Source organism: Drosophila innubila (genome assembly GCF_004354385.1).
Source record: "Drosophila innubila isolate TH190305 chromosome 3R unlocalized genomic scaffold, UK_Dinn_1.0 2_E_3R, whole genome shotgun sequence".
Classification (NCBI taxonomy): domain Eukaryota; kingdom Metazoa; phylum Arthropoda; class Insecta; order Diptera; family Drosophilidae; genus Drosophila; species Drosophila innubila.
The window spans coordinates 12,635,665-12,663,464 of record NW_022995380.1 but is presented as its reverse complement, the minus strand read 5'-3'; the positions used below and the strand labels follow the sequence as shown (position 1 = coordinate 12,663,464).

General features: G+C 42.0%; 2 protein-coding genes and 1 long non-coding RNA gene across 11 annotated transcripts; all 3 read left to right on the top strand.

The window, feature by feature from the left end:
- The first annotated feature begins 671 nt into the window (after window positions 1-671).
- On the top strand, window positions 672-26,973 carry LOC117791898 (E3 ubiquitin-protein ligase TRIP12). 8 transcript variants are annotated; one of them, XM_034631829.1, is made up of 13 exons: window positions 672-782; window positions 10,339-11,025; window positions 11,799-13,109; window positions 15,568-16,902; window positions 17,711-17,812; window positions 18,340-21,387; window positions 21,449-22,479; window positions 22,565-22,904; window positions 22,968-23,788; window positions 24,000-24,668; window positions 24,943-25,131; window positions 25,199-25,400; window positions 25,465-26,967. In XM_034631829.1, the coding sequence occupies exons 2-13, from the start codon at window positions 10,611-10,613 to the stop codon at window positions 25,920-25,922; spliced, it is 9,921 nt and encodes a 3,306-aa protein (XP_034487720.1). In that variant the 5' UTR covers window positions 672-782; window positions 10,339-10,610; the 3' UTR covers window positions 25,923-26,967. The 8 variants fall into 8 exon arrangements, with proteins under 8 accessions (XP_034487720.1, XP_034487721.1, XP_034487719.1 ...); XM_034631830.1 differs by having other exon boundaries at window positions 11,796-13,109; window positions 16,303-16,902; XM_034631828.1 differs by having other exon boundaries at window positions 11,796-13,109; window positions 17,714-17,812.
- LOC117791900 (checkpoint protein HUS1) lies at window positions 673-5,277 on the top strand. 2 transcript variants are annotated; one of them, XM_034631835.1, is made up of 2 exons: window positions 673-782; window positions 4,349-5,277. In XM_034631835.1, exon 2 carries the CDS (start codon window positions 4,370-4,372, stop codon window positions 5,225-5,227), a length of 858 nt encoding a protein of 285 aa, XP_034487726.1. In that variant the 5' UTR covers window positions 673-782; window positions 4,349-4,369; the 3' UTR covers window positions 5,228-5,277. The 2 variants fall into 2 exon arrangements, with proteins under 2 accessions (XP_034487726.1, XP_034487727.1); XM_034631836.1 differs by having other exon boundaries at window positions 709-782; window positions 4,358-5,277.
- On the top strand, window positions 11,036-11,757 carry LOC117791902. Its single transcript, XR_004618110.1, has 2 exons — window positions 11,036-11,196; window positions 11,288-11,757. It is a non-coding gene; the product is annotated as an uncharacterized LOC117791902 (long non-coding RNA).
- Window positions 26,974-27,800: the final 827 nt, after the last annotated feature.

The following is a 27,800-nucleotide window of genomic DNA, read 5'->3' as shown; positions in this document are numbered from 1 at the left end:
AGAATTTTTTTAAAAATTGCAGAATTTTAATTAATTTGCAATTTAAATCAGAGTTTTGAACTTTTGAGCTGAGGTGGACTGCACAGCTGATATCCAAATGTAGTTTCAGTGCTGCCAACTTGTTTTTGCAAACTTTTAAGAAAAAAATAGCTGTATTTGGCTGGAAATATTTTTGTGTGCCCTTTTGCATGGTTGTACAGGTACTGCGACCCTGAGAGATCCAATTGATTACTTATCGGTACTAATCGCGAAATGTAAAGAAGTGTGAGACATCGGTGACACCCTGTGCAAATTACGATACGTCGATAACAAGTATGCAAATTTCAAAATGCCAAAACTTTGCAATAAATTAATAATTTTAAGAAAATTTTAAATTCGAAATTGCATAAAATAAAGGTAAACATTTTAATTAAAGCTTGAAGCTTTTCAACCCAAGGGGAGAGAAGTTACAAATTTAATTCTAAAAAATATATTAAAAAAATTTAACAAATTATAACGAAAATTCTGCAAACATTTCATAAATTCTATCTTCAATACTAAGAAATTGACAAAAAAAAAAAATGTAGAAAATTTTAAAGTTACCAAGTTTGACATTTGACCCATTATTGTACATATTGCCAGATCGGAAAATTTAACAGGGTGGTAGCGTTTGGGCATAAAATAGCGAAGCTGGCAACATCACACTGTTGACAGCAGTGTCGGAGTCAGGGTTTTGTTACGTGTATAAATTAATAAAAGCTCTGTGAAAATTGTGCAAATCATTATAAACTAATAGCCAAAAGGTAAGTGTTACATTTATTCATAACGTTTGATTCAAATGAATTGTGTTAATGCTGTGCGTTAGACCCTTGCGACACCCCCAGCATAATATGCTGCTCGGTGCTCCGCTAGCCACTCAAACGAGACACTCGTACACACACAGTCATACATACACATGCATACAGATATTTGTGTATCAGCAGCCTGAACAGCGAGTGGCCTGTCGCACACAGACAGAAAACAAAATGTCGACCATTTGCATTTTTTTGACTGCTTTTAAGTAAATTTTTAAAACAGAAAGTGTGCATTTATTGTTCTTAGCAAGTAATTGAGTAAAGATTACGAAATCTCGTGCAAGATCCAATACAGACAGCTTTGAAATAAACAGTGGTAAAAAGTGTACAGCAATAAGTTTGTGTGTGAGGTAAAGCTTCAATATTGATTTTTACAATAGCTTTGAAGTAGAATCGAAAAGGAAATTGGACATTCATGTAAGATTGTGTATTTAAGTGTGGATGACATTTAAATAATATGCCTTTCTCTTTGTTGAAGTTTTCTGCTGATCGTGTTCTTAATTAAATGTCGTGATATGGCGACGGTATCAATTCTGTTGTCAACGCAATTACTGTAGGGTATTGTATGTGTGTGTGTGTGCCTCATCCATAATGAAGTTTGTTTAGTTCTATTCTGAATAATTTCTACAAAATTTAGCCTGGCTGATGCGCATCATCTCGTTAAATTTTTACTTTCTCTTTTATGCTCCAAGCTGCAGCGTCAAAGTGTGTGTGTGTGTGTGTGTGCCCCCCTCAATGCAGCCAGCCAGCAAACAGAAGTGGCAGTCACGTTGAATCTCATGCGCACAGTATTTTATTTTATTTTATTTGAATTTAATTTTGGCCTCATGTCAGCTTTTTATATGGGTTTGAGTTTGCATTGTACTGTTGCTTTTGTTGTTTACATACATACACATGTACATATGTATGTGCGTATTTGTTTAGCTTTTATGGTCACATTGCATTGAGCTTCGATGAAGGTTCGCTCGTTTTTTCGTTCTAGTGGATTGGCAACTTGTGCTCAACTTTTGCAAGTAATGCTCAAGCAGCAGTAGCAGTAGCAACAACAACAACAAACTTAACACATAATGAGCAACGTTTTATTTTGATTCTTTACATATTCTTATGAAATAAGAACATACATGTGTGTGAAATCATTGGCATTTTAATAGAAAATAGAATAGTAATACGCTATGATCTATGATTGTGAAGAGTATGATTGTCATAATTGCACAAGGCTTATGAATACCTACATTTTCCAATGTTAATTGCTCTTAAATATTTTAAATTTTTGATTATTTTAGTTTAGCTTTGGGTTTAGATTGATTAGAGATGGACGATATTTTTAAGACACTGCTACTTGAGATAAGTACTTCTCAAAAAATAATCGAAATATACAGCTTGATTTTCTTGATAATTTAAGACTTTTGTGTGCACTTAAATAACAATGAAATTAATAATTGTATTTGTTGCCGTTGTCCCTGTGACATCAACTCACTCATCTCTAAGGATCATGGCATACGATATTAAGCTATCGAAAGTTTACCTTACCACGATACATCGATCGTTCAATTTGATGATGTCACAACCAAGTTAATTATAGGGTATACATTGCCATGCTAGCCATGTTATGACGCTGCCGCCGCAAACGTCAACCTTGAAAGTTGATTGAACTGCAAAAGGAAAATATTTTGACCCCAAGTTCCAATGCAAACACACTTCTTTAGAGCAGTCGATTGCCTGCGACGACGCACACTGGGGCAGGCGGCCGATATGCGTGGCAAAAATCATTTTTTTGACGAAAGCGTTTGTAAAAAGTAATAAAAGCATTCGATAGAGAAATCTCCAGAGATTACAAATCCAAAAGATTTTTGAAATCAGTTAAAAATTGTGGGCGTGACAGCCTCTCAAAGTTGACCCTTATTTCAGTGCGCGCACAAATGTGGATTTTTTCCTAAAAATGCAAACTTTAAAACTGATTTGATGACAAGTTATATGACCGATCTTTATGTTTTTGGTTTCATCTGAAAAGTACATTCATTTTTAATTAAATGCCGTAGAATTTTGTTTCTTCACTTGTTGACCTTTCATTCCAGCGATGTTTAAAAAAAGCACTAAAATTAGTCTATTTTTTGACTTTGATGGAATAGAAAAAAAATTGGACTCCGAAGGACTCGATCCCACTACCACAGGAGTCTTCGTTAATCAATTCTCTAACGAAATAACCCCGGTCTTTCATGCGTCCAGCTGCGTCTGGGAGAGTTATAGGACGAAAACTGATGCAACCTCACAATAAAATGGTGTTAGAAGAGGAAGAGCGCAGTACAATTTCATACGTTTTCGTTATGCGAGGCATCATACAAGATTTATCAAAAAAACAAAATTTTTTTTTTTTTAAATAAACGTAATTAAATTTTTTTTATATTAAACGATGCTGTTTAAAGAATAAAAAAGATTGAAATTTATATTTCGAACAAAAAATAAATAATTTTTTTTTTAATTTTACATGTAAAATATGCACTGAAAATATTTTTCAACTTTGACCGAAAGCCCTGAATCAACCATTAGGCCTATTACGCAGTGAAAACACTCATTTTAAAGCTTATAAAGTTTTCTATCAAATGCTTTTTAAATTTTGAAAATATCTTCACCGGTTCAAAAGATATGATTTTTGCAACGCAAAATGAGGATCTGCCCCACTGTGCGACGCTGCCGCCTACGGGTAGATTTTACATATGTACATACATGTATGTAATTTGATTTCCGTTGCTAGCATAGAGAGTGTAAAAGAGGGAGCGAGAGGAGCAGCTCCCGTCTGTCCTTAACACCATGTTTCCACTTCTCCGTGTGGACGCCCTCCTTTTTTTTTCTCAGTGCAACGAATAAAAACAAAATCCTGTTGTTAGTCTGTCTGACGGCGACTTTGTATGCTTGGCAGAATGAGTGTGTATGGGGAGAGTGTCAGAGAGAGAGAGAGAGAAAGAGTGTTGGTAGTGGTGCGTTTCATTTGATTTGCTCTTTCCACGCTGTTTCGCCCCCTCAATAAGCCAAAACACAACTCGAACTTGCTCTCTGCGCTTTGTCTGCCCATCGCCTGACTGACTTTGCCAGGTACATGTATGTGTGTGTGTGTGTGTAAGTGTGCCTTTTGTACGTTGAACTCGGGGAGTCAGGCCAAGTGCTGTCCTATTCCTGGAGTATTAAGTTGCATGTCTGTCACGTTCTGCATTGGTTTGCTCTTGAGACCGTGGCATATTCGATCTGTGAACGAGTTTGTAACTTGCTTATGTTTTCTATAGATATTATTATTTTTGTGATATCATGATCATAACACGATATCACTATTAAAAATAAAATTCATATATACAAAGATTATAGGAAATATATTGATAATTTCTAGATCAAATTTTGATATATTTTACTTTTTGTTGTTGCTTCGCTTCTGGCAGTCAGCGTTTGATTTTTGTTTTCTTTTCTTTCTGTTTTCTATTTTTTGTCTGTTTTCTGCGTGGCCGCACTTGAAATCCTTGGTCAAGTATTCGTAGCCGGTCGCTACCATGAAGTTCCGTGCCAAGATGCAGGATGTGCTTTACATGCGCGAGTTCCAGGCCATAATTGCCACGCTGGCCAAGTTGGCCAAAGATTGCGTGATGATCCTGGCGCAGGAGCGCATGCATTTCATAGTGAACGAGGATCACAGCTCGACGTCGTCGCCGCTTGTGTGGGTGACCATAGCATCGAAAGATTACTTTCCGGAATATAAAATGTCACCAGCACGACCCGAACAGGAGCTCATAGTGCTGGCCATGTCCGCATCGCATCTGAGTCGTGCCCTTGCCGTGCTCCGCAGCGGAACCACCAGCACCGTGCACAGTTGCAAATTGAAATTGAAGATGATACAATTTCCATGCATCTCGGTGATTGCGTCGGTGGTGTCGCCGAGTTCCTCCGAGTCGCGTGAGGTGGTTCACGATGTGCCAGCCACAATAATCCCCGCCAGCGACTGGGCCGCCTATGTGCTGCCCAAGGTGCCGTCCGCTGAGATTGTGCTCGGATTGCCATCGTTGCGTCTGATGCGCAGTTTGATTGACAAACTGAAGAACATCTCGCCGAGTCTCGTATTCCATGGCAGCTCTGGCGGAGAGTTGAATCTCGTATCCGAATCGGATATGGCCACAATTACAACTCGTTTTAGTCGCCTGCTGCCATATCCTGCCACTAAACAGGTGGGAGTGGGGGTGGGCGAGGCTTCCTGCTCTGTGGACTCCCGCAAGGCGTCGGCGTTCTTCGGTGCTCTGCAGCTGCCCAATGAGGAAATCATCATCGGCATAGATCGGGAGCACTGCATCTATTTGCAGCTAGATATACGCAACAATGTTGTTTTACATTCCGTTCTGCCAGCTGTTTGTGTTTAGAATTGATAATTATTTAAACAGCAGCAAATAAATGTAAGCTATATATTATATTTTGCTATACTTGAATACTTTATTATCGATATGCAGATGGGCAGCATCATCGATAAGCGAAAGTTTATCTTTGTTTTTATTTGTTTTATTTTTTTTTTTGTTCTCTGCTCTTCGTCCCAATTTGGCAGCAGCGCTGCGACGTCGACCGTTGCTGCGCAGGCCGTGGCCTCTTTTTTTTCAATGCAGCGACGCGACGTCGACCGCACGCTCGCTCGCTCTCTCATGCTGTTGCATATGGATATGCATTCAATGCATGTGTATGTGTGTATATGGTGTTGTTTGCATATTTATTGAGTGTTTTTGTTACTGGTTTTACAACCTCGTCTGTTTGCTCACTCACAACACTGCAGCTGACTTGCATTTCTGTCCCGCTGTTGATTCTGCTGTAACATGCTGCATTCGCAGGTGAGTAGCTGTTCAAGTAGGCCAGCAGCGACGTCGACAGCGAGGCACACAAATAATCAGCTCTGCGTGGGCCGCTCAAAAACGCTCTCACTCAAAAATTGTACACAGGTCAACAGCAATTTTGGGTTGCGCTTGCGATAACTCGAAAACAAATACATACATGTTATCGAAAAGTAGTTTGTGGTAGACCAGTGTTATCCATGAATAAATAACTGTAAGAGGCCACACCATATTTATCAGCTCGTGTCGTGTTTGCCAACATATGTACATAGATATCCTATGTGGCGGCATTATTTTATTGCGTATTTCAGAAACTTACTTTCTATGTATGCATGAGTGCAAACGGTCTCTCCCGAGTCCGCATAATACGATTAGAGCCAATACGATTGTATGCGTGTGAGTGACTTTACAAAACAGCTGTGCATGTAACCCAAGACGGACTGTAAACACACATGCGATCAGCTGATCGGGTCAAAACTAACTTCACTCTAACGAAAGCAATGACGACGTCGTCACAGGTAAAAAAAATTACAGTGAGCAGCGAGTGTAGTTAGTGTTCAACCCCCAGTCGGTTGAGAGAACAAACAATAAGAGCGCTGTCTTGCTCTCACTATGTTAGCAGCTGTGGCCATTTTGAGTGGAATTTAATTTCGTTTGAAGAGCAGAATTGTTTACTTTATTTGCAAATAATTATAAAAATCGCAGTGAATAACTTAATTAAAAACGCACTTGTTGTGAAATATCCAAAGTAAGTCGCATTTTGACTAAAAATTTAGTCGGACGAGTTGGTTTGTTGACCTCATTGCCATTTAGCGACAAGGGTTGAGTGACCTGCTTAACGGCAATTGAGTGCTTTCGCTAGACTTGCGTTACGTTCTCTATTCTAAAAAGTAAGATTAGATAATTAATTAAAACTATTGTATTCCACAACTTGAGAAATATCATTATAAACAGCATATTGATTTGTAGTTTTCTGTTTCTTTTATGTACGTATATTTTTTTCTTTATATTCCTCTAACCATTTCTCGCCTGAGTCACAATTTACTCTCACTCTTTTGCTCGTTCGCCTCTCTTGCTCATACGCTTGCGGGGTCGCCACACTGACGTTGTCGTTTCTGCTGCTTGTGTCAGTCGTGAGTTGGTTTTGAGTGCGTGCACAGCTGAAAAAAGTGTTCGGGCTGATGGAAGCAATCGTTTTTTCTATATACCTGAGTATAAGTACATAATGTATAAAATGTACAAAGCATTTCTCGAAAAGGTGCAGTGCATTTATATATACTTTGTATAATATGTTAATAAACTATTCTTAAATCGCAGGCAAAAATTGTTTAAAATGCTGTGTGTGCATACGTTCTTTTTTCAACCATTTCTTTTGCCTTCGCTTTGGTTTCGTTATGTATGTACATGAATACATATTCTTCAATGTATGTTGTTTGCGTGCGTGTGTGTGCGAGATTGGGGCTGCTTGTCTGTATATGTGCGTGTATTGGTGAACGTCGTCATGTGCTTGCCCCTCGTGCGCTCTCTTTCCTGTACATTTCGAGGCAAACGGCGATGTCGACGTCGACTTCGCTGCTTCAATTCTGCCTGTGCTCCCTTTTACATTTAGCTGGAAATCGACATTCAGTCGTTAGTAAAGAAAAGAGCATTGAGTTAAAGAAAAAGTGAAGATTGTAGCATATCGAAATTGAATTTGTTGCCCGTTCAGTTACAGTTGTTTATTAATTTAGTTTTTACTTAGACTAAATTGTCGGATTTCATTTCTGCTTTAGAAATGCACCAAATTTATTCGTTCGTCCATTTACTCGCTATCGTTGTGTGTATACCAGTATATAAAGAGTATCTGTGTGTTGACCACATACATGTGATATATGCATAGATGAATACGTATATAACAAGTTGTGTAAATACTTTTGCCAATGACGTATGCATCTGTACATTTATTCGTGTTATATTATTATTTTTTTTGTCTTCTGCGTCATTCCTACTACCTTTTCTACTCCGCTTTGCAACAAGTAGTGGATTTTGTTTGGTTTTTGGGTTACTTTTTGGAATGTTCTACTTAATAAATATCGACTGACCCTCGGGCTGTCGCCTTGGCAGACCTTCACTCACTGCGTGGCAACCGCAACACTAACAATAACAATAGCAAGGTTTCAACTTAATTGTTGCATGTATTTCCAATTTACATTTCGCTCTAGGGTTGCCAGGCATGCAAAACATGTTCAAGTGCTTTATTACGTTCTTCCTTTTCGCCTCAACTGCAACTGCGTCACAGCGCAAAGTTTTGAAGTGCGCGACAGGAAAATTTTCAATGCAAGTTACTTATTTTTACAGACCCTTTATTTGAGTAGAAAGTAGAAGCTTCGCTGCACACACACACCCTACTTTTCTATTGTTCTTTCGCTCACACACTTGTCTGTCTTTGCTGCTCAGCTGTGCGTAGGCCACAAAGCAGTTTCGTAATAGAAAATATGAAAGAAACAAAGTGAAAAAAGAAGATGAAATAAAAACTCAACAGGGCGGCAACACTGTTTGCAGTCCGTTACGTTCCGTTCATTGTTGTTGCTGGCGTCATATGCTCGACTGCTTTTACAGGCATATTCAAAAAGTTACAACAATGCACGCACTACAAATAGGTAGGGTTGTAACCTGGGGGGAGGGAAGGAGGTCAGGGAGATAGAACGACTGTTGGAGTGGGGGAAGGTGACCAGAGAGGGAGGCAACTAGAAACTAGAAACACAAAAAATGCTTATCAATTATGCTGCGTTTAGGGTTGACAAGCCTAGCATGAAGGTAATAGCATTGTATATAACAAAAGTGAGTATACAAACATAGGTATCTATGCGAATACATAAATACATACACATTGAGACAACTCGAGGCCCTACACATTTTCAATTGCTGTTGATAAAGCAATATCAACAGTAACAACAATTACATGCCATATGTTGGAGTTGCCACACGCAAAGAAAATGCTGCTTCACACATTGTATGTACATATATATGTGTACATACACACTGCGCTGCCACTTGCGGCCTCGCATATTTTTTGTGTTGTGAAAAACTTGTGGTGTCAAGACACACAAAACGGGCGAAACATTTGAGAAAAGCAACAAAAAATCAAAATCAACCAATTTTCATGTCTCGACTTTGTTGCTGGTTTCATTTTGACGACCTTGAACTCAATTTGGTGTTTATATTTGTTTATAGTTGAAATTGACAGTTGGCTTAGTTACTTTTTGTTCGAGTTTGCCAATTCAACAAGAAAAGATGAGGGCGGGCGAACGGGCCCTGTCACAAACACGCACATACGCATAAACTACGCACTTATTTTGTATAGTGTAGCTGAGACGTCTCTGCTGGCGTTGCAAAGGGCTCAGTTGACGTCGCGACGTCGTCAACACGTTTCGCTGCGTCGCATCGACGTCGCGACGCTGCTACAATTGCCTTTTGCTTGTTTCTCTTTTTATCTTTTGTTCGTCGCGTGTGCTTATTGTATTTTCATACGTACATACGCATATACATATGTATGTACATATTTATATGTGTATATGCGGGATCGTGCATTGATTCTCATAGTGAAACAAGCATGACAAGTCACTCACACCCATATGCACAGACAGGAACGAGTTCGAATTCGTTGCTCGCTCGCTCGCTTACATACATCGATATGTATATGTATATATATAGTAGGAAGACGGGGCAGTTAGCCAACAGCGCTGCTTACGAAAAGCAAAATATAAACAAAACGGCCGAGAACAGCTGATTAACACCAGAGCATGTGCGCGCTCATTTAATGTAAGTTTGTGTGCGAGTGAGACGCTCTCTCGCTGTAAATCATTTCCACTCAAAACAAGTCGCTCACAATCATGTGCGCACAATTGACTCGCTCTCTCACTCACTTACTCATTCTCTCGCTCTCGCCTCTCTTTGGCACATGCACGTGTTGGTGGCTGCTGTGCTTACAAACAGCTGTTAATTTATTTACATATTTTGTGTGTGTTTACTGCGCACATATGTTGTTGAAATGTGCTCAACTGTCTGTGAATGCGTGTGCTTGTATGTGTTCGTGAGTACATAAGTGTGCTGCATTAGAAGTTCGTATTCGTTTGGCTGTGTATTCTTTTGTGCTGCCTGGTTATCAATTTTTATTTCTGCTGCCTTTTCATTTATCTTTTATCGTACATGTGAGTACCTGTCTACTTTTGGCCTGAAAGGGGCAGCAAATCTGCGACTACCCTCACCCATTGTTATAAAACAGCGGCCGGTTCTTTGTCACATTGTTTCATTTTCCTGTTCACACACCCCTATGACGTCGCGTCGTGGCACTTCCTATTCCTCTCTCGGCTGATCTTTTCGTCCATTTTCATTTGCCTGCCTGTTCGTTCACTCGGTTGTCCGCTCAGTCACTCATGGGTCAGAGTCGAGAAAGGGCCTATTTAAATTGCACTCGCTGCGGCTTTGTCATAGGTTTTTTTCCTCTCTGTCTCTCTTTTCAATTTTAATGGCCGCCTGTGACAAGTGCAGCCAACTTAACAAATGTATCGATTAATATTGCCATTAAAAATACCAAAAACAGAAATACCTTTAAGTAATAACTATTGTACATATATATTGACTAATCATTGATTATTTCTTTTCTATCTTTTCAGCACAAAACACTCCGAAATAACCTGTTAACGCCGCGCGCACTCAAATACAAACAAAACTGATACCATAAAACTCTAAAGTGTAATAAATTGTGAGCAAAACTAATCAAATATAGGAAACATATTAAATCTATGCTCTCCTTGGTGCTCATTAAACGTGTGTTGTTTTTTTTTCTTCGTTTAGCTTACAATATAGACAAATTATAATTGCAAACAATCATTTGTGAAGTTGGCATGTTAAGTGTGTTCGATGCCAGTGCGGTTAAGTGTCGTCTATGGCCGAGTCCGTTAAAAGTCAAACGCTCTCTGCATTGACGGAGGGGCAGCACGACGGTAGTACAATAACAACATCCAATTCACAACGGCATTACAATAATAATAATAACAACAATAACAATAAAATTAACAAGAAACGCAACACAGCAACAGCTGTTGCTTCAACTTTATCATCCTCTGTCACCGCCTCTGCAAGTCGTTCTCGCAGCAAGGGACGTAACTTCAACTCAACAGCAACAACAGCAAACAACAAACAAAGTAACAATAAGAAAAGTTCTACTGCAACATTTGTTGGTGGTGTCATCACCACGCCAAACAACTGCAACGATTCGTCCATATCCCCTGGCAGTCGCAAGCGTCAGCATCAACTGCACTACAACAATAACAACAGCCAGAATCATAATAAAACTCAATGTAAGTAAAGTGAAAACAGTGAGATCGACATGAAACGCTCAATACAACTCATTAGTACTGTAGCTATCGGTAGACCTAAATCACAGGGTGACCAACTATTTTTGACTCATTCAGATAGATATCGACCGGTGCTTTTTACAAGAATTACTTGGAATCTACAAGTATACGTATGTAATGTTTATAACTTGAAAAATGCAGCGTGACAGACCCTATAAGGTATATATATTCTTCATAAGCATTAATAAGCATCTTCTAGTTAAAGGCAACCGAATTATAATAGTGTTACTTTTGCGTTTAGTTCTAACTCCGAAAATTCCATATCCGGAAACGGGCATTTGACTTGGAATATCATTTGGTTATCTCTAATACTACTTTTATCGTCCAACTAGACTTAAATGTATATCAAATTATCAGATATTAAGATAGGTTCAAAGTTGATCTGTCATTTAGTTTAGCATTTATTGCCAAGCATCGATAACAAGTCGATAGGTTTTACTGAATATCAATTGCTTGACAAACTTTTCTTATTTGGGATTTGTTTCATAGATTTCAAATATCAGTATCTTCAATGACAAATCCTTAAAAAAAAAATAAAAAAAAAAAATTTATTAAAAACTAAATGACTAGAACAATTTTGCCAAGTTTTTTTTTTTGGTTTCTCAAATCAAATTTTTAAGCAAGTTTTCCCCTAATCCAACCACCAAGCACCCACCCACCCCCTCTTAAAGACACTCAAAATTAAAGATCTGCTGTTGTCATGTCCTTTACAGCAGCGCCTGGCGGAGATCAGTTCGTGGAGTTAAATTCGCCGCTCAAGAAGCGACGTGTCCAACAGGCTCCCTCATCTGTTTGCGAAGCATCCGTCATCGAATCAAGCCGCGGAGGAACAGGAGTTGGTGGCACTCCAGTTGCATCTGCAGAGACTCAGCATAGTACACCACGATTGGCATCCGGCGGCGATTGTGTGGCCCAAAGGACGCGCTCCAAGACCCTAACCCCAGAGGAGTTGCCGAGCACTAGCAGCGCTGCCGCAGCAGCAGCGCGTCACAGCAACAACAGCAAACAGGCAAAAGAGACAGGCAACTACAATCACGTTATTGGAGTGACGCCACAGCGCGGTGCAGCTGCCCGTGCAGCGTCAGCGGCGGGAACAGCAGGATCCGGATCAGGATCGGGAGCACGCAGCAGTAGCAGCTCCAACAGTGGCAGTAATTTGCTGAATTATTATCGCAAGACGCGCAAGGTTAGTCACACGCGTGCTAAACCGTCGGCAACAACAACTGAACAGCAACAACAACAACAGAAACAACAGCAGCTTGAGCATTCAATACGGAAACTGTCGAGCTCGACCAGCGAGCGGGAAAATAACAACAGCGCACGTCTGCAGGCCAGCAGTTCGGCTGTGATTGCAGCTGCGGCGGCAATTGACGCTGCCTCCTCAACAACAACAGTTGCACGTCACGAGGGCAACAGCAACGTTGCTCTTAAACGGCTGGACAGAAAGAGCAACAGCAACAGCAGCAATAGCAACAACAACAAGTACACCAAATATCGCAAGAGTCTGCGCAATTATCAGCAGCAACTGCTCGCCAGAATTGAAGCGACAGCCAATAAAATCACATCTGACGAGGACGATAACAACGAATACGGCAGCTTGGACGTTGAGCATCCAGGGCCGTCGTCCTCAGAGGCCGAGGCAAATAATACAGACGACGCCGACGCAGAAACAAACGTCGTCGCTGAAGTTGACGGTGACGGAGACGGAGACGTTGTCGATTCAGCACCGGACGTTAGTCTTGAAGCTGCCGTAGCTACCACGTCGGACGGCGACGAGGACGAGCAGGACGAGGACGAACAAGAGGAGGAAGTGGAGCCAGAAGAGGAGGAGGTGGGTTTCTACGAGATAGTTAACTCGGCGGATTCATCGTACGAAGAAGACGCTCAAATCGTTGCCGAAGAGGACGAACTGAGTGAGGAGGAGGACGTTGACGACGAGGAGGACGACGATCTCGAAGAGGATTTCGACGAGGAAGAAGATCTCTCTGAGGGTGAATTCGCTGAGCATATTATTGGTGAACTTGGTGGTGAGTTATTACCCCCCATATCTCATTTAATTCAATCCGATTATACTGATAATATGCTCCCATACACTGATCGACTAAAAATCTAATGTGGAATATCCCATAATTTGTATTTGTAATATAAAATATTAGACTTATTTGTGACATTTGTATAACAATTAATTTAAATACGAATTTTAATAACAAATTAATTGATTTCACAAATTGTTTTTACACAGCTTGGAATTCATTTTAAAAAAATTCAAATCATTCAGAACATTTATTAGTAAATGAAACTTCAATTATATTTTATTAATTCTCTTTGAACTTGGATTAATCTTAAAGTGAATTCCAGTATTATACCTTATGTATACTATGTATATAGTAATGATCTGTCGAATTTTGTGTAGATATTGTGCTTTTTAGTTGTCTTTCAACAAATTGCTTGCATTTTGTACATATTTATGTAGTTTTCTTTTGCCTTTTACTTTATTACACATACCTTTATGTCTCGTAGATGAACAAACTACGTTTTCCTTTCTCATCTCTTGCTCGTTCTCCTAATTAACAAATGACGGGGCAGTGTTGCCACACCAAGTAATTGCACAATAATTGTACGAGAACTTTGCATTTATTTTGTGCTCAATTTGATAAGTGTCGCGAATTTCTTATCGACAAACAAGTGAAAAATTTCTTGTTCGTCATTCCCACAATACATACATATAAGCCTGTCTACGTACTTATATATACATGTATGTATAATATTAATTGTTTTGTTGATAAAAATATAACATTTGCAATGCCAACGCACTTTGGGAAAAGGCAGTTGAATTTTTAACGTGGCGACGTTTAGAACGGAAAATTCTCTACAGTTGGGGGAAATATCGAATATAAATCCAATAAATAATTATAAATGAAATCAGTGCATGTGCATAAATAAATACCTAACAATTTAATATCAGGTGTGCTGTACACCCACCAAACAATTACAACCCACACCCAAACCCCTGTTTTTTCCACCTTGTGTGTGCTTTCATCCACCTAAATTCATCACTCAGAAGCAACAGCAAAAGTAAATACCCATGAATATCTCGTATATTGTTCACTTGCATTCACTCATCATTCGAATCATACGCCCATTGAATTCTATTCAACTATTAAAATTAATAAATTACATATTAATATGTGTATATATACAATTATTTATATTTATTAATTTTGCACCACATAAGCAGTGTGTCCTTTTATCCACCCAAAGAGTTTCAGTGGCCAGTGTGCCCCTACTACAAATAGGAAAATGATTATTATTTTGTTATACCACTTATAACAACAAGTTGTTTCATTTTGCACGTTGTTGTTGCTATCATTATTTTTGTTGTTGCTGTAAATTCAGTTGATTCTGTTTTGTTTTGCTAAAATTTACAATACTATATTTCAACTTAGTAATGATAAGCCATACATCAATTAATAAGTATCTACGTATATATATGTATGCATTAAAAAAAAAAAAAAAATATATATATATATATATGTCACGAATATTTCATTGCTGATGCCTTGTGTTGTTGATGATGATGATGATGTTGTTGTTTTTGTGCAAACAAAAAGTCAAAGAATATTTAAATAAATCGAATCTATAATACTATATAAAATTGAATATAATAATAAGAATTTAAAGCGACGTCGCAGAAAGCAAGAGAAAGTGATATGCTAAAATGAGAGAGACAGAGAAAGAGAGAGAGAGCAAAAGCGGGAGAAAGAGAGAAAAGTTTATGTAGCAACAGCAGCAGCAACAACAACGACAACTATTAGCAGCAGCAGCAACAACAAAAGTGCAGCAACAACGAAAAAAAAAAAAAAATGGGGAAACTTAACTCAAGACAACGACAACAGCAGCAATCGCAGCAACAGTTAAATTAACAGCAACAGCAACAACATTTTGCTGTTGCACTTGCTTGTGTGCGTATGTGTGTGTGATTGCAACTTTTTAAATACACATACAAACAAACAAAGTAGTTTAGTGACGAGCAGCAGCAGCAGCAGCAACAACAACATCAAGAACAACAGCAGCAGCAGCAGCAACATCATCATTGTCAGCGACTGAGCGTCGCAGAATGTTATCCGAAATCAATCCAATCCAGTCCAATTCCCCACCTCCAGGCCCTGAAATAACCAACAAACCCCCCCCACATCTCCACCCAACCCACCAATTTCCAACCCCACTGCGCTCTTAAATTTCTCTTGCATTCAAATATCCAACTACAACAACAACTAACGTATTAGAGTAGCTGCAATCAATAACAACAACAACAACCTCTACAACCACAAAAATTATAAAACCAAAAACAAAGCTGTTTAACTGTTGTCTCCCACTACTCTACCTCCCTTTCTACTTGCCGCCCAACAATAACCAAACAACAAAACGAACGAACAACCAACAACCTCCACTACAACAACAACAACCAACCAACTACAACAAAAGGTGCAGCACATGCGAGTCGCAACAGGCGCAGCAGCAACACTAAATTTACAACCACAGCAATAAGTGCAACCAACAGCAGCAACAACAACAACAGCAGCAGCAAACAGAACAAAAACACGCTGGCAACATACTCATCAACAGCTGCACCGACTGCGTCGGCAGCAACAGCAGCAGCAGGAACAGCAACAACACACCAACAGACGTCAGCAGCAGTTGCAGCTGCAGCAACAGGAGCAACAACAACGTCGGGCTATCAACGTGCCGCCCCACAGGGCCAACAACAAATTGGCAGTGGGGCGGCACGTGGCACACGCAGCAATGTTGCTGCTGCTGCCGCTGCTGTTGGCATTGTTGATTACAGCGTTCACATGACGCCCTACCCAACTCAGCAGCAACAGCAGCATCAGCATCCAGTGCCACCTCTACAGCAGCAACAGTTGCTGCCTGCACATCAGTTTGCTGCTGCACATTTGTCTTCCTTTGTGGCGCCTACTGCGCCAGCGACTCAACATTTTCAAGCAGCGGCATTTTATACAGCCGCACAGCAACAACAACACCACCAGCAGCAGCAACATCATCATCATCATCAGCAACAACAACCACATCAGCAACATCATCAGCAGCAACAGCAGCCGCATTATTATCACAGTTCGGCTGCTGCTGTCGCTGTACTCAATCTGCAACAGCAGCAACAACACCCACAACAACAACAACCGCATCACTATAATTCCACAGGGCCGCAACAATCACGGCCAGTGCCTCCGCCTATTATATATCAGCAACCACGTTACGCAGCAACAACATTTGTGCCGCCACCAACACAACAACAACAGCAGCAGCAACAACACACTGCCTACGCACAGCAGCAACATTCATCACTGCGACGCAGTTCACGTAGCAAAACGGGTTCCTGTGTGAGTTCCGCAGCAGCCGCACAGCAGCAGCAGCAGCAACAACAACAGCATCATCTGCAACAGCAACATCAACTAGCTGCAGCAGCAGCTGTTGTTGCACCCAGCACGGCTGCTGCTGCAGCACTACAACAGCAACAACAACAGCAACAGGTGCCGCCCAATCAATACCAATACCACCAACAATTGGGTGGCAATACGGTGGTTGTTGCCGTACGCCAACAACAGCAGCAACAGGCGGCTCTACAGCAACAACAGCAGTTGCATCAACAAGCGCTGCAACAGCAGCAGCAACAGCAACAACGTGCCACAATTGTTCAGCCCGGTTTTCTATTCAGCTACCGGAGTAATCATAATCAGCAGCCACAGCAACAACAACAGCAACAGTCGCAACAGGCAACGCCCAAAGCGACCCACAGTAGTGGTAAGTGGCAGTCGAGTGGAGCTCCTGTGTGTATGTGTGTGTATGTGGAGATTAGAAGATGATGAGAAGAAGATGAGAAGATGAGAAGAAGCAGGAGGATGAGGAGAAAAAGGAGGAAGAACAGCCACTTGACAGCAAAGCGGGACGCGACTATCATATATATATATCATCATAATATTACTCTGACCAGTTCTTGATTTTGTTACACAAACACGCACACACACATACGCACGCAAGCATATCACGTACTATTTTTGGTTAGGATCAGATTCAATGAGTACTCGCAGTAGGAATTGAAGGAGGCGTGTTGTCGTCGTGGTTGTACGAGTAGGCGTGGTCCGTTTGTTTATTCTATTCTATTCTGTTCTGTATATACATAAAACCTCATGCAAATTCCTTGGTCACGGTATTTTCTGATTATTTTCCTACTGGTGTTGGGTTATCAATCAATCAATCAGTGCATCAATCAAATGATCAAGCAAACAATTAAAGCTGGAAGAATACACTGGTCTACTATCAATCACTTTTATGCGATATAGAGAACTCGTTTTTGGGCAGTGTCTCAATAGTTTTTTTTTTTAGCTTTATTATCATCCCCATGTATTCATGTAAATGGCCCTATTTTTCACCCCCACCCTTTCCCCGTGCTGCCGTCGCGCGTCGCTTTGCTCGCGGTGTCAACTTCTTTTAAACAAACAAATGTTAGTTCTAATTTCTCTTTGAATTTCTCTCCCTTTCTCTCTCTCTCGCTCGCACGCTCTCTATTTCGATATGTAAAACAACAACAACAAACAATTCTTCAATTCAGCAGCTTCGGATGCTTTAACATATAGTTTGATGGCACAACAGCAACAACAACAACAAGCGCCAAGTGGACCGCCCCATGCAGGTGGACAGCAACTGACGTCAGGTAAACCAAGCAGATTACAAAGCAAAACAAAAAAAAAACAACCACACATACAAACACACACACACACACACATAATTAACTCTTAAAATACAAACACACACATACTTATTTTTAAATCATTAATACACATATATTTTATTATAATTTTTCTCTTACACTCATATAAAACGCATTACAAATGTTTTTGTTTTATTACGGCACACAGGGTGACTCAGGTGGCAGGTGGCAGCATAAACAGCTTTGGTTTTCATTATTTTTTAGTTTGTCAACACTAACAACTATCGATAAGCACAATTTTCATTTGATTTTCTATTATCGATTTTTCTTTGCTTTTCTTATTGTTGTCAGCTGCTCTCTATCTTTCTCTTTCACACTATCTATCTATCTATTTGTATTTATACAATCAATTGTTTTCGTATGTACATACATTTATTGATATTTTGTGTATTTACATTTACAAAAAAAAAAAACGAAAAGTTAAAATTAATATTAACTGATTAATTTTGTTTTCTTCACTGCATTAACAGGTAACAACTCGGCAAATCTCAGCATCGTTGCAGCCGCACTGAGCGCCGCTCGGGACTCGGCGGTAAACGTGAACATTAGCGGCGCGGTGGGCGCAACTAGCAGCAGCACCGCTAGCGGCGGCAGCAATAGCAACAATAGTGCCTCGGCCGGTGGCAGCAGCAATAGCAATGTAACAGCAACAACAACAACATCATCTACACAATCAGCTGCATTACAAACAGCAGCAGCAGCAGCGGCAGCAGCAGCAACTGGCGCTGCTGCTGTAAATGCTGCTGCTGCTGCTGCCGCCGCCGCTGCCGCTGCAGCAGCGGACTCGGAAAGCGATGACAGCGAAGTGGGACGTCTTCAGGCGCTGCTTGAGGCACGCGGTCTGCCGCCGCATCTATTTGGGGCATTGGGACCACGGATGACGCACATACTACATCGGACAATCGGCAACAGCAGCACTTCCAAGGCGAATCAGCTGCTCCAGGGTCTGCAATCGCACGATGAATCGCAGCAGCTGCAGGCAGCGATCGAGATGTGCCAAATGCTTGTCATGGGCAACGAGGATACCCTGGCCGGGTTCCCCGTCAAGCAAGTTGTTCCGGCACTAATCCAACTGTTGCGCATGGAGCACAATTTCGATATCATGAATAACGCATGTCGTGCATTGGCCTATATGCTGGAGGCATTGCCACGTTCCGCTGGCACTGTCGTGGATGCTGTGCCCGTGTTTCTTGAGAAGCTGCAGGTCATCCAATGCATGGACGTGGCTGAGCAGAGTCTGACAGCACTGGAGATACTCTCGCGTCGTCACAACAAGGCCATACTACAGGCGAATGGAATCAGTGCCTGTCTCACCTATCTGGACTTTTTCTCGATTGTGGCACAACGTGCTGCTCTGTCCATCACCGCCAACTGTTGCCAGAATATGCACGCCGAGGAGTTCCATTTTGTGTCGGAGAGTTTGCCACAATTGGCCCGATTGCTGTCGCAGCAGGACAAGAAGTGTGTGGACAGCGTTTGCACCGCCTTCTGGCGACTGGTCGAGAGTTTCCCCCACGATGGCAAACGATTGCAGCAGATCGCAAGTCCAGATCTGCTAAAGAATTGCCAACAGTTGCTGGTGATGACACCCGCCATACTCAATACGGGCACCTTCACCAATGTCGTTCGCATGCTCAGCCTGATGTGCGCCGCTTGTCCCGATTTGGCCATCTCATTGTTGCGCAACGATATTGCTGCCACATTGCTTTATCTTTTGACTGGAAATGCGGAGCCGGCGGCAGCGAGTGCTACCCATGTGGAGCTGGTGACACGCCCACCGCTCGAACTTTTGGAGTTGACCTGTTTAATTGGCGAGCTAATGCCGCGTCTGCCGCTGGAAGGCATCTTTGCGGTAGATGCACTGCTGGACCGACCCACACTCAATACCCAGGATCAGGTGCAGTGGCAATGGCGTGATGATCGCGGTGCCTGGCACAATTATTCCACCATCGATTCGCGTCTCATTGAGGCCGCTCATCAGAGCAGCGAGGATGAGATCAGTTTGAGTACCTTGGGACGCACATATACGGTTGATTTTCATGCCATGCAACAGATTAACGAGGACACCGGCACCACAAGGCCCGTGCAACGCAAGCTAAATCCCAATTATGTAGCACCAGCAGCAGCTGGACAGGATCTGAGCACAACTGGTGCAACGGCATCCGCATCTGCATCTGCATCCACATCAGCCAGTTCCAGCAATAACAATAACAACAACAACACCAGCATCTGCACCAGCTCGAATTCAAAGCGACGTCCATCGCTGGATGCGCGCATTGCCTGCCTGAAGGAGGAGCGCGGTTTGGCCGCTGATTTCATCAAGCACATCTTCAATGTGCTCTACGAGGTGTACAGCTCGTCGGCTGGTCCCAATGTGCGCTACAAGTGCCTTCGCGCCCTCCTCCGCATGGTGTACTATGCCACGCCGGAGTTACTGCGTCAGGTGCTCAAATATCAGCTAGTATCGAGTCACATTGCCGGCATGCTCGGCAGCAATGATTTGCGAATTGTTGTGGGCGCATTGCAGATGGCTGAGATCTTAATGCGACAGCTGCCGGATGTTTTTGGTACACACTTTCGACGTGAGGGCGTCATCTATCAGTTTACCCAGTTGACCGATCCAAGCAATCCCATTTGCGCCAATCCATCGCCAAAACCACTCAACACCAGTGGCAGTCAGTTGGCCACGCCAACAGCCAATGCTGGTGGCTCACAGAGTGCACCCGCCTCGGCGAATAGCTTGCAGGTGAATCCCTTTTTTATGGACAATGTGACAGCATCATCCGCTGGCTCCAGCAGTGCCAGTGCCACGCCCAGCAGTTCCAAACATCAATCGTACAGTGTCAAGAGTTTTTCCCATGCCATGAACGCACTCACCGCCAGCGCCAATGCTGTGGCCAAGCAGCAACATCATCAACAGCAACATCAACACCACCAACAACAACATACGACAAATGCTGCTGGCTCTTTGGATGCTACTGGCTACAACTATAGCAGCTCGGCGCCTAGCTCATCCGTCTCGACGGGCACAGGGACAGGTGTTGGAGCAGCTTACTTTGTTGCCGCCACATCGGCGACTGATCCACGTCAATATCTTAACTTTCAACAGCCGGCGGCGCCACTGTCAGCGGCACAACTGGAGTTGTTGCCGGCAGGTGGCAGCAGCAGCAACCAACAGCAGCAGCAACACCAGCAACAACTGCCGACGCAGGTCATCTATAACAGCGTGCAAGGTCAAGGCTCCACGGGCTTTCAGCAGCAGCAGCAAATGATTGTCGCTGTGCCATCCACAAGCGCAGCAGCAGCTGGCAACAGTAACAGCAGCAATAGTGGCAACAATTGCTCATCCTCGGCGTTGCAGCACAAGATGACAGACATGTTGAAGCGCAAGGCGCCACCCAAACGCAAGTCACAGAGCAGCGGACGCGCCAAGTCGCGACAGGAGGATGCCGCAGCAGCTGCAGCAGCCGCAACTTCAGCCAGTTCGGCAATGCACGAGCTGCTCAGCCGTGCCACAAGTAAGTAGAGATATCATCTAAGCAATTGATCATCCTATTAATGCTATCCATTAATTTATAGGCCTCGGCAGCAATGCGGGTGGACGTAGCACGCCCAGCTCTGGCTCAGGATCGAGCAATTCCAAGTCACGCTTTAGTGCTGGCAATACGAGCGGTAATGCGAGCAGTTCCTCCACCAAATCCTCGTTTCTGGCATCCCTCAATCCGGCACGTTGGGGTCGCCAAGCGGCGCATCATCATCACCATCAGCAGCAACAGCAGCAACAACAACAGTCATCACACCACGGACTGACCAAAGATACCGGCAGCAGCAGCAGCAGTGGAACAGGAGCAGGAGGTGCATCAGGTGCATGCAGCTCGGCTGGCTTGGCCTATGCTGGATCACAGCATGGAGCTGCCGGCATGAATGCAGCTGCTGTGGCGGCGAGCATCAGCAAGAGCATCTCACATGCCAATCTCATGGCCGCCGCCAATCGGGAACGTGCTCGTCAATGGGTGCGTGAGCAGGCTATTGATTTTGTCAAACGCTACACGGAGCAGGAGGCGCGTCGCAGTAAGGCGGCACGGGACAGTGAGGGCAACAGTGCAACGGGCGGTGCTGTTGGCTCCGGCATGGGATCTTCAGCAGCTGCTGCAATGTCCACGACATCGTTGGCCAGCACCAGTGTCTTGGAGCGACTATCGAGCATCTTGCTCAAGCTGAATGGCAGCTATCATGATTGCCTGGATGCGTTGCTCGAGCTGAAGACAATTCTCCTGGAGAGCGACATATCACCGTTCGAGGTGAACCATTCGGGTCTCATCAAAGCCATGCTCAACTACATGACTAGCGAATCCGGTTTGGTCGATCGTGATGCTCGTCTACGCAGTTTCATGCACGTCTTTGCCGGCCTCCCATTGGAGCCGTTACTTCAAAATGTTGGCCAATTGCCGACTATCGAACCGCTTGCCTTTGGCGCCTTTGTGGCCAAATTGAATGGCTGCGTTACGCAGTTGGAACAGTTTCCCGTCAAGGTGCACGACTTTCAAGCTGGTCCAGGTGGTCGCACCAATCAGAGTGCGTTGCGTTTCTTCAATACACATCAGTTGAAGGTGAGTTGTAATCTTCAATAATGAACGCCAATTTAGTTGATAAATTTAGTACAATTCAAATAATTAATACGCCATTCCATTTCAGTGTAATCTGCAGCGTCACCCGCAGTGCAGCAATCTGCGCCAATGGAAAGGTGGCACCGTCAAGATCGATCCTTTGGCCATGGTCCAAGCAATTGAACGATATCTAGTGGTGCGAGGCTATGGTGGCATACGTGCCGATTCTGATGACGACAGCGAGGAGGATATGGATGATAATGTGGCTGCCGTTGTAATGACACAGTCCGGATTCAAGCACAAGCTGCAGTTCCTCATTGGGGAGCATGTGTTGCCCTACAACATGACCGTCTACCAGGCTGTCAAGCAGTTTTCGCCGCTGGTCAACGAACAGCACGAAACGGACAACGAGTCCGAGATGCTATTGGGTAAGTTGAGCAGCATACTCCGACTATGGCAAATCTCTTAACAATTGCTTTAACTCTCAACAGGTAACAGCAGCATTTGGGTGCAACAGCACACCATTTATTATCGTCCAGTGGAGGAGGAGGGCGTCGGCTCGGGAGCGAACAGCTCGTGCAGCAGCAGCAGCAATCAGGCCCAACACAAGACGAGCAGCAACAGCAATGCCACGTCCAGCTCGTCCCATCTGGCTACCTCATCGTGCTCCTCATCCTCGTCAGCAGCCACATCGAGCGGTGGCAAAAAGTCCCACAAATCGAGCAGTAAATTCATGCGTAAGAAGACGGAACTGTGGCACGAGGGTATTGCTCCAGCTGTATTGTCTCCGCTGAAGCAATTTTTGAGCAGCTGCTTGCCCGCCGATGTGGTCACTGTGCAGGATGCCTCATTGGATGCCCTGTGCATGCTGCGTGTCATACACGCGCTCAATCGCCACTGGGAGCATCTTTATGGCTGTGTTGTGCGTCAGAATATCATTGGACAGTCGGAGTTTGTGCATCCAAAGATTACAGCAAAGGCGAATCGTCAGCTGCAGGATCCATTGGTCATTATGACCGGCAATCTGCCACAATGGCTGCCACAAATTGGCATGGCCTGTCCCTTCCTCTTCCCCTTCGAGACGCGCCATTTGCTGTTTTACGCCACCAGCTTTGATCGGGATCGTGCTCTGCAGCGTCTATTGGACACCACACCAGATCTGAATGCTGCTGAATCATCGGAGCGTGTTGCTCCGCGTCTCGATAGACGCAAGCGGGCAATTTCACGTGCTGAACTGCTAAAGCAGGCGGAGCACATACTCCAGGACTTTGGCAACTCCAAGGCGCTTCTCGAGATTCAATACGAGAATGAGGTAAGTGTTATACCATAGCTCTGACATTAGTTGTACTAATTAGAGCTGAGAAAAATTTGATTTATTTTCAAACAAATCGTTATGTAATTTATTTGCTTTTCCCATTTCTATCGAAAATTTAATCAAATGCAACAGTTTCAAAATGAAATAGTTTGAAATTGAATTGCATTTGTAGCATTCATACTAATCCCTGCTGTTATTTCTCGATTAGGTGGGCACTGGATTGGGACCCACGTTAGAGTTTTATGCTCTCGTCTCGTCTGAGCTGCAGCGCACAGATCTTGGGCTTTGGAATGGCAGCGATAGTTATCGCCATAATTCATCCAATATTGTGGATGTGGTCAAGTCAACAAGTGCCGTGCTGCACATTGAGGATGCGCCTGAATCGATCAACGAGCAGACGCAGGCAGCAGCTGCAGCTACAGCTACAGCCACAGTTGTCAGCAGTACCACAACAACAACAGCAACTAACGCACATCTGACCCGCTCCAGCAGTCGCAGCAATGCGTTGCGCAACCAACAACAACAGCAGCAACATCAACAGCATCAGGCGGAGCACAGCTCCTCCAGTGCGGGAGCTAATGATAACGCTTTAAATATGATCATTGCACAGCAGTTTAGTGATACGGTAGCCAACGATGGCAGCACAACAACAAACGTCTCCCAAGTGCTTGACCAACAGACGACGACAACAGTGACAACAACAACAATTGGAACAACAATTTCAACAGCCACAATGCTGAGCTATGTCCACACGGCACACGGTTTGTTCCCGCTACCGCTCGGCAAATCATCGAAGCTGCCACAAATGACCAAGGCCAAGTCCAAATTCAAGTTTCTGGGCAAGTTTATGGCCAAGGCGGTGATGGACAGTCGCATGGTAAGTGATTCACATGGATATACAATTGGTCAAGTAATTGTTTTAACAAAATTTAAAATTCAAACATTTCATCCCTTTGGCATTTTATTCTTTTATTTTTACAACTTCTTATAGTTCATATAACAAGTTAAAAATAAAGAAAAATAGAGTATATTTGCATCTTACTATTTTAAAAAATTATTTTCAAATATAAAAATATTTTGGTATTAAAACAATTACCTGATTTCTAAACATATGTATTCGGTATTATAATTGTTAATTGCTCTCCCTCCAGCTGGACTTGCCGTTCTCATTGCCCTTCTATCGCTGGCTGGTCAGCGAGGAGCATTCAATTGGCCTGGCCGATTTGTTGCGTGTGGCACCCGAGGTACAAAGCACGCTGGTGCGTCTGCAGGATATGGTACGTCAACGTGAGGATATACAGTCCGATCCCAATCTGGATGCCATGGAGAAAAAGGAGAAGGTAAATTAAAGCTACATAAAAACTTACCTATAACAACGAAATTAAATCAATTATTCGCTTTATACAGATGGAGCAACTTGATTTGGATGGTTGTCCCATTGCTGACTTGGGTCTGGACTTTGTGTTGCCTGGGCATGCAAATATTGAACTGTGTCGCGGTGGACGCGATACTCCCGTTACCGTGCATAATCTGCATCAATATATATCGCTGGTTACCTACTGGTTCCTCATCGAGGGCGTGCAGAAGCAGTTTGAGGCGCTGCGAGAGGGTAAGACTACCACTCTACCACTTTTTCTGAGCCTGCATCAATTTACACTTTTCTTTTTTGTCAGGCTTCGATTCAATTTTCCCCATACAACGACTGCGCATGTTCTATCCAGAGGAGCTGGAGTGCGTCTTTTGCGGATCGGGCAGCGAACAGCATCAACGCTGGGATCTCAAAATGCTGCAGGACAGCTGCCGCACCGATCACGGCTTCCATCAGGAATCTCAGGCCATACAATTCTTGTACGAGATTCTCTCCTCGTACAATCGTGATGAGCAGCGTGCGTTCTTGCAATTTGTGACAGGATCACCACGTCTGCCAACTGGGGGATTCAAGGCGTTAACCCCACCGCTGACCATTGTGCGCAAGACCTTGGATGGGAATCAGAATCCCAATGATTATCTACCATCTGTGATGACCTGTGTCAACTATCTAAAGTTGCCGGACTACTCCAGTCGTGATGTGATGCGGCAGAAACTGAAAGTGGCTGCCAATGAGGGCAGCATGTCCTTCCATCTGTCATAAAAAAAAAAGAAAACCCCAAAAAACATGAGAAAACAAACGGAAAACATCAACAAAAGGAAACGTTATTCATTTTCATAAAAATACAACATATAGATACACGTATCAAATATTCTATATCCAATGCAATCCAATATATCTATACTATATATAGATTGGGATTTGTGTAGACACACACACACACACAGAAACTGCAGCAAGCGGATAGCCAGGATAGCAAGATAAACCCAAGCAACAATATCCAATACAAACAAAAACAATCGATCAATCAATCAATCCAAGCGTTTTGCACCCTTTTACAATTTATCTTTGTTCTTTTTAAAAAATCGCAACATTTCCAGATACATGTCAACTGGCCAAATTTCGATATATATATATCAAATATATTTTATAACATTCTCAAATTGCTTAACTTTTGTGTTTGCCCCTTGAACAAAGTAATTGCAACACATACATACACATTTATATATAAATAAATTTATATATATTTATATATAAATTAATAATATATATAGTATTCATATTGCAAAGGCCAAGAATTAAAAAATGCTATTAAATAAATGAAAAAAAAATTACCAGAAACCGTTACAAAAGCTGCTGGACCAATTTATTATTTCTCTTGAATTTCGCCTATAGTTAAAAATTGATTTGTTTTTAAATTTCATTAAGTTTTTTGTTTGAAAATCTAAATTTATGTGTAATTCGTAAGCATATAATGTGTATCTCTAACTGATGGAAACGCTTAGAAGCTGAGGAAATTATATCGCGGCAATTTCTTCTCCTCAAAACTTATGTTTATATATGTAGAAAATGAAATGAATTCAGATAAAATTGAAAAATTTAAACGTTAATGAAAATAAAAATGCCCACCCTTGAAATTTAAATTTATAAAAATAAAATATATATATACATACAAAAAATATAATTATATAATTTAATGAATAATTAATAATTATGCCTGTAAAGCAAATTAAGCAAATATTCTGCAAGCTGTGTTAATCTATCATAGCAAATGCCACAAATAAAGTAAACAAAAGAGATAAGGAAATTAAATGAAACCGGGAGGAATATGATCTAATGGAAATTTCGTATGAAAACATAAAAATGGATAAATGGAGTTATCTCTAGCGATTAGTTCACATTTACATACAAACTATATCTATGCATACATACATATAAATATATACTTATACACATACATGAAACTGTAACTGTAATTGTATTGTATTTAAATCATATTAACTTTTTGTGTTTTCGTTTAAACAATAAATCGAATTGCGTAATCGATCTAAATAATTGAATAATGATATCAATAATAACGATAAATCGACTTTTTCCGTACTGATTGATTGATAACGATAATAATGATTAGCAATTATTATTATAATAATAATAAAATAATAAAAAAAAAATTGCATCAAGCTATTAAAATATATATATAAAATTAAAAGCTAGCATTAAATTATCTTATAACAATTACATAATAGTTACAACAACAATTGCTCTATAACAAAACAAAACAGCAGCAACAACAACAACAACAAGAAAAACAAATAAAACTGATGAAAAAAGAAAACATGATAACTATGTTTGCAAGTCTTTTTAATATTAAAGGTTTTTGTATTGTTTAAACAACTGCAAATTGAACTTTACTAAAAATATTTATTACAATGAAAATTAGAATTTGGGAATACAAAGCTGAGTAAACATACCAATAAAGTTCAACTGTTTGCTTTAATTTCTGGATTAGCGATTTTTCGGCATTAGGGATTAAGTTGAGTATTACACAAAAGGTCGGAATATCCCAAAGTATAAACACAGTTGTTACACGATGCCAAATGTTTAATTAGTAACAGATCAAACAAGATTTGCAACTATATA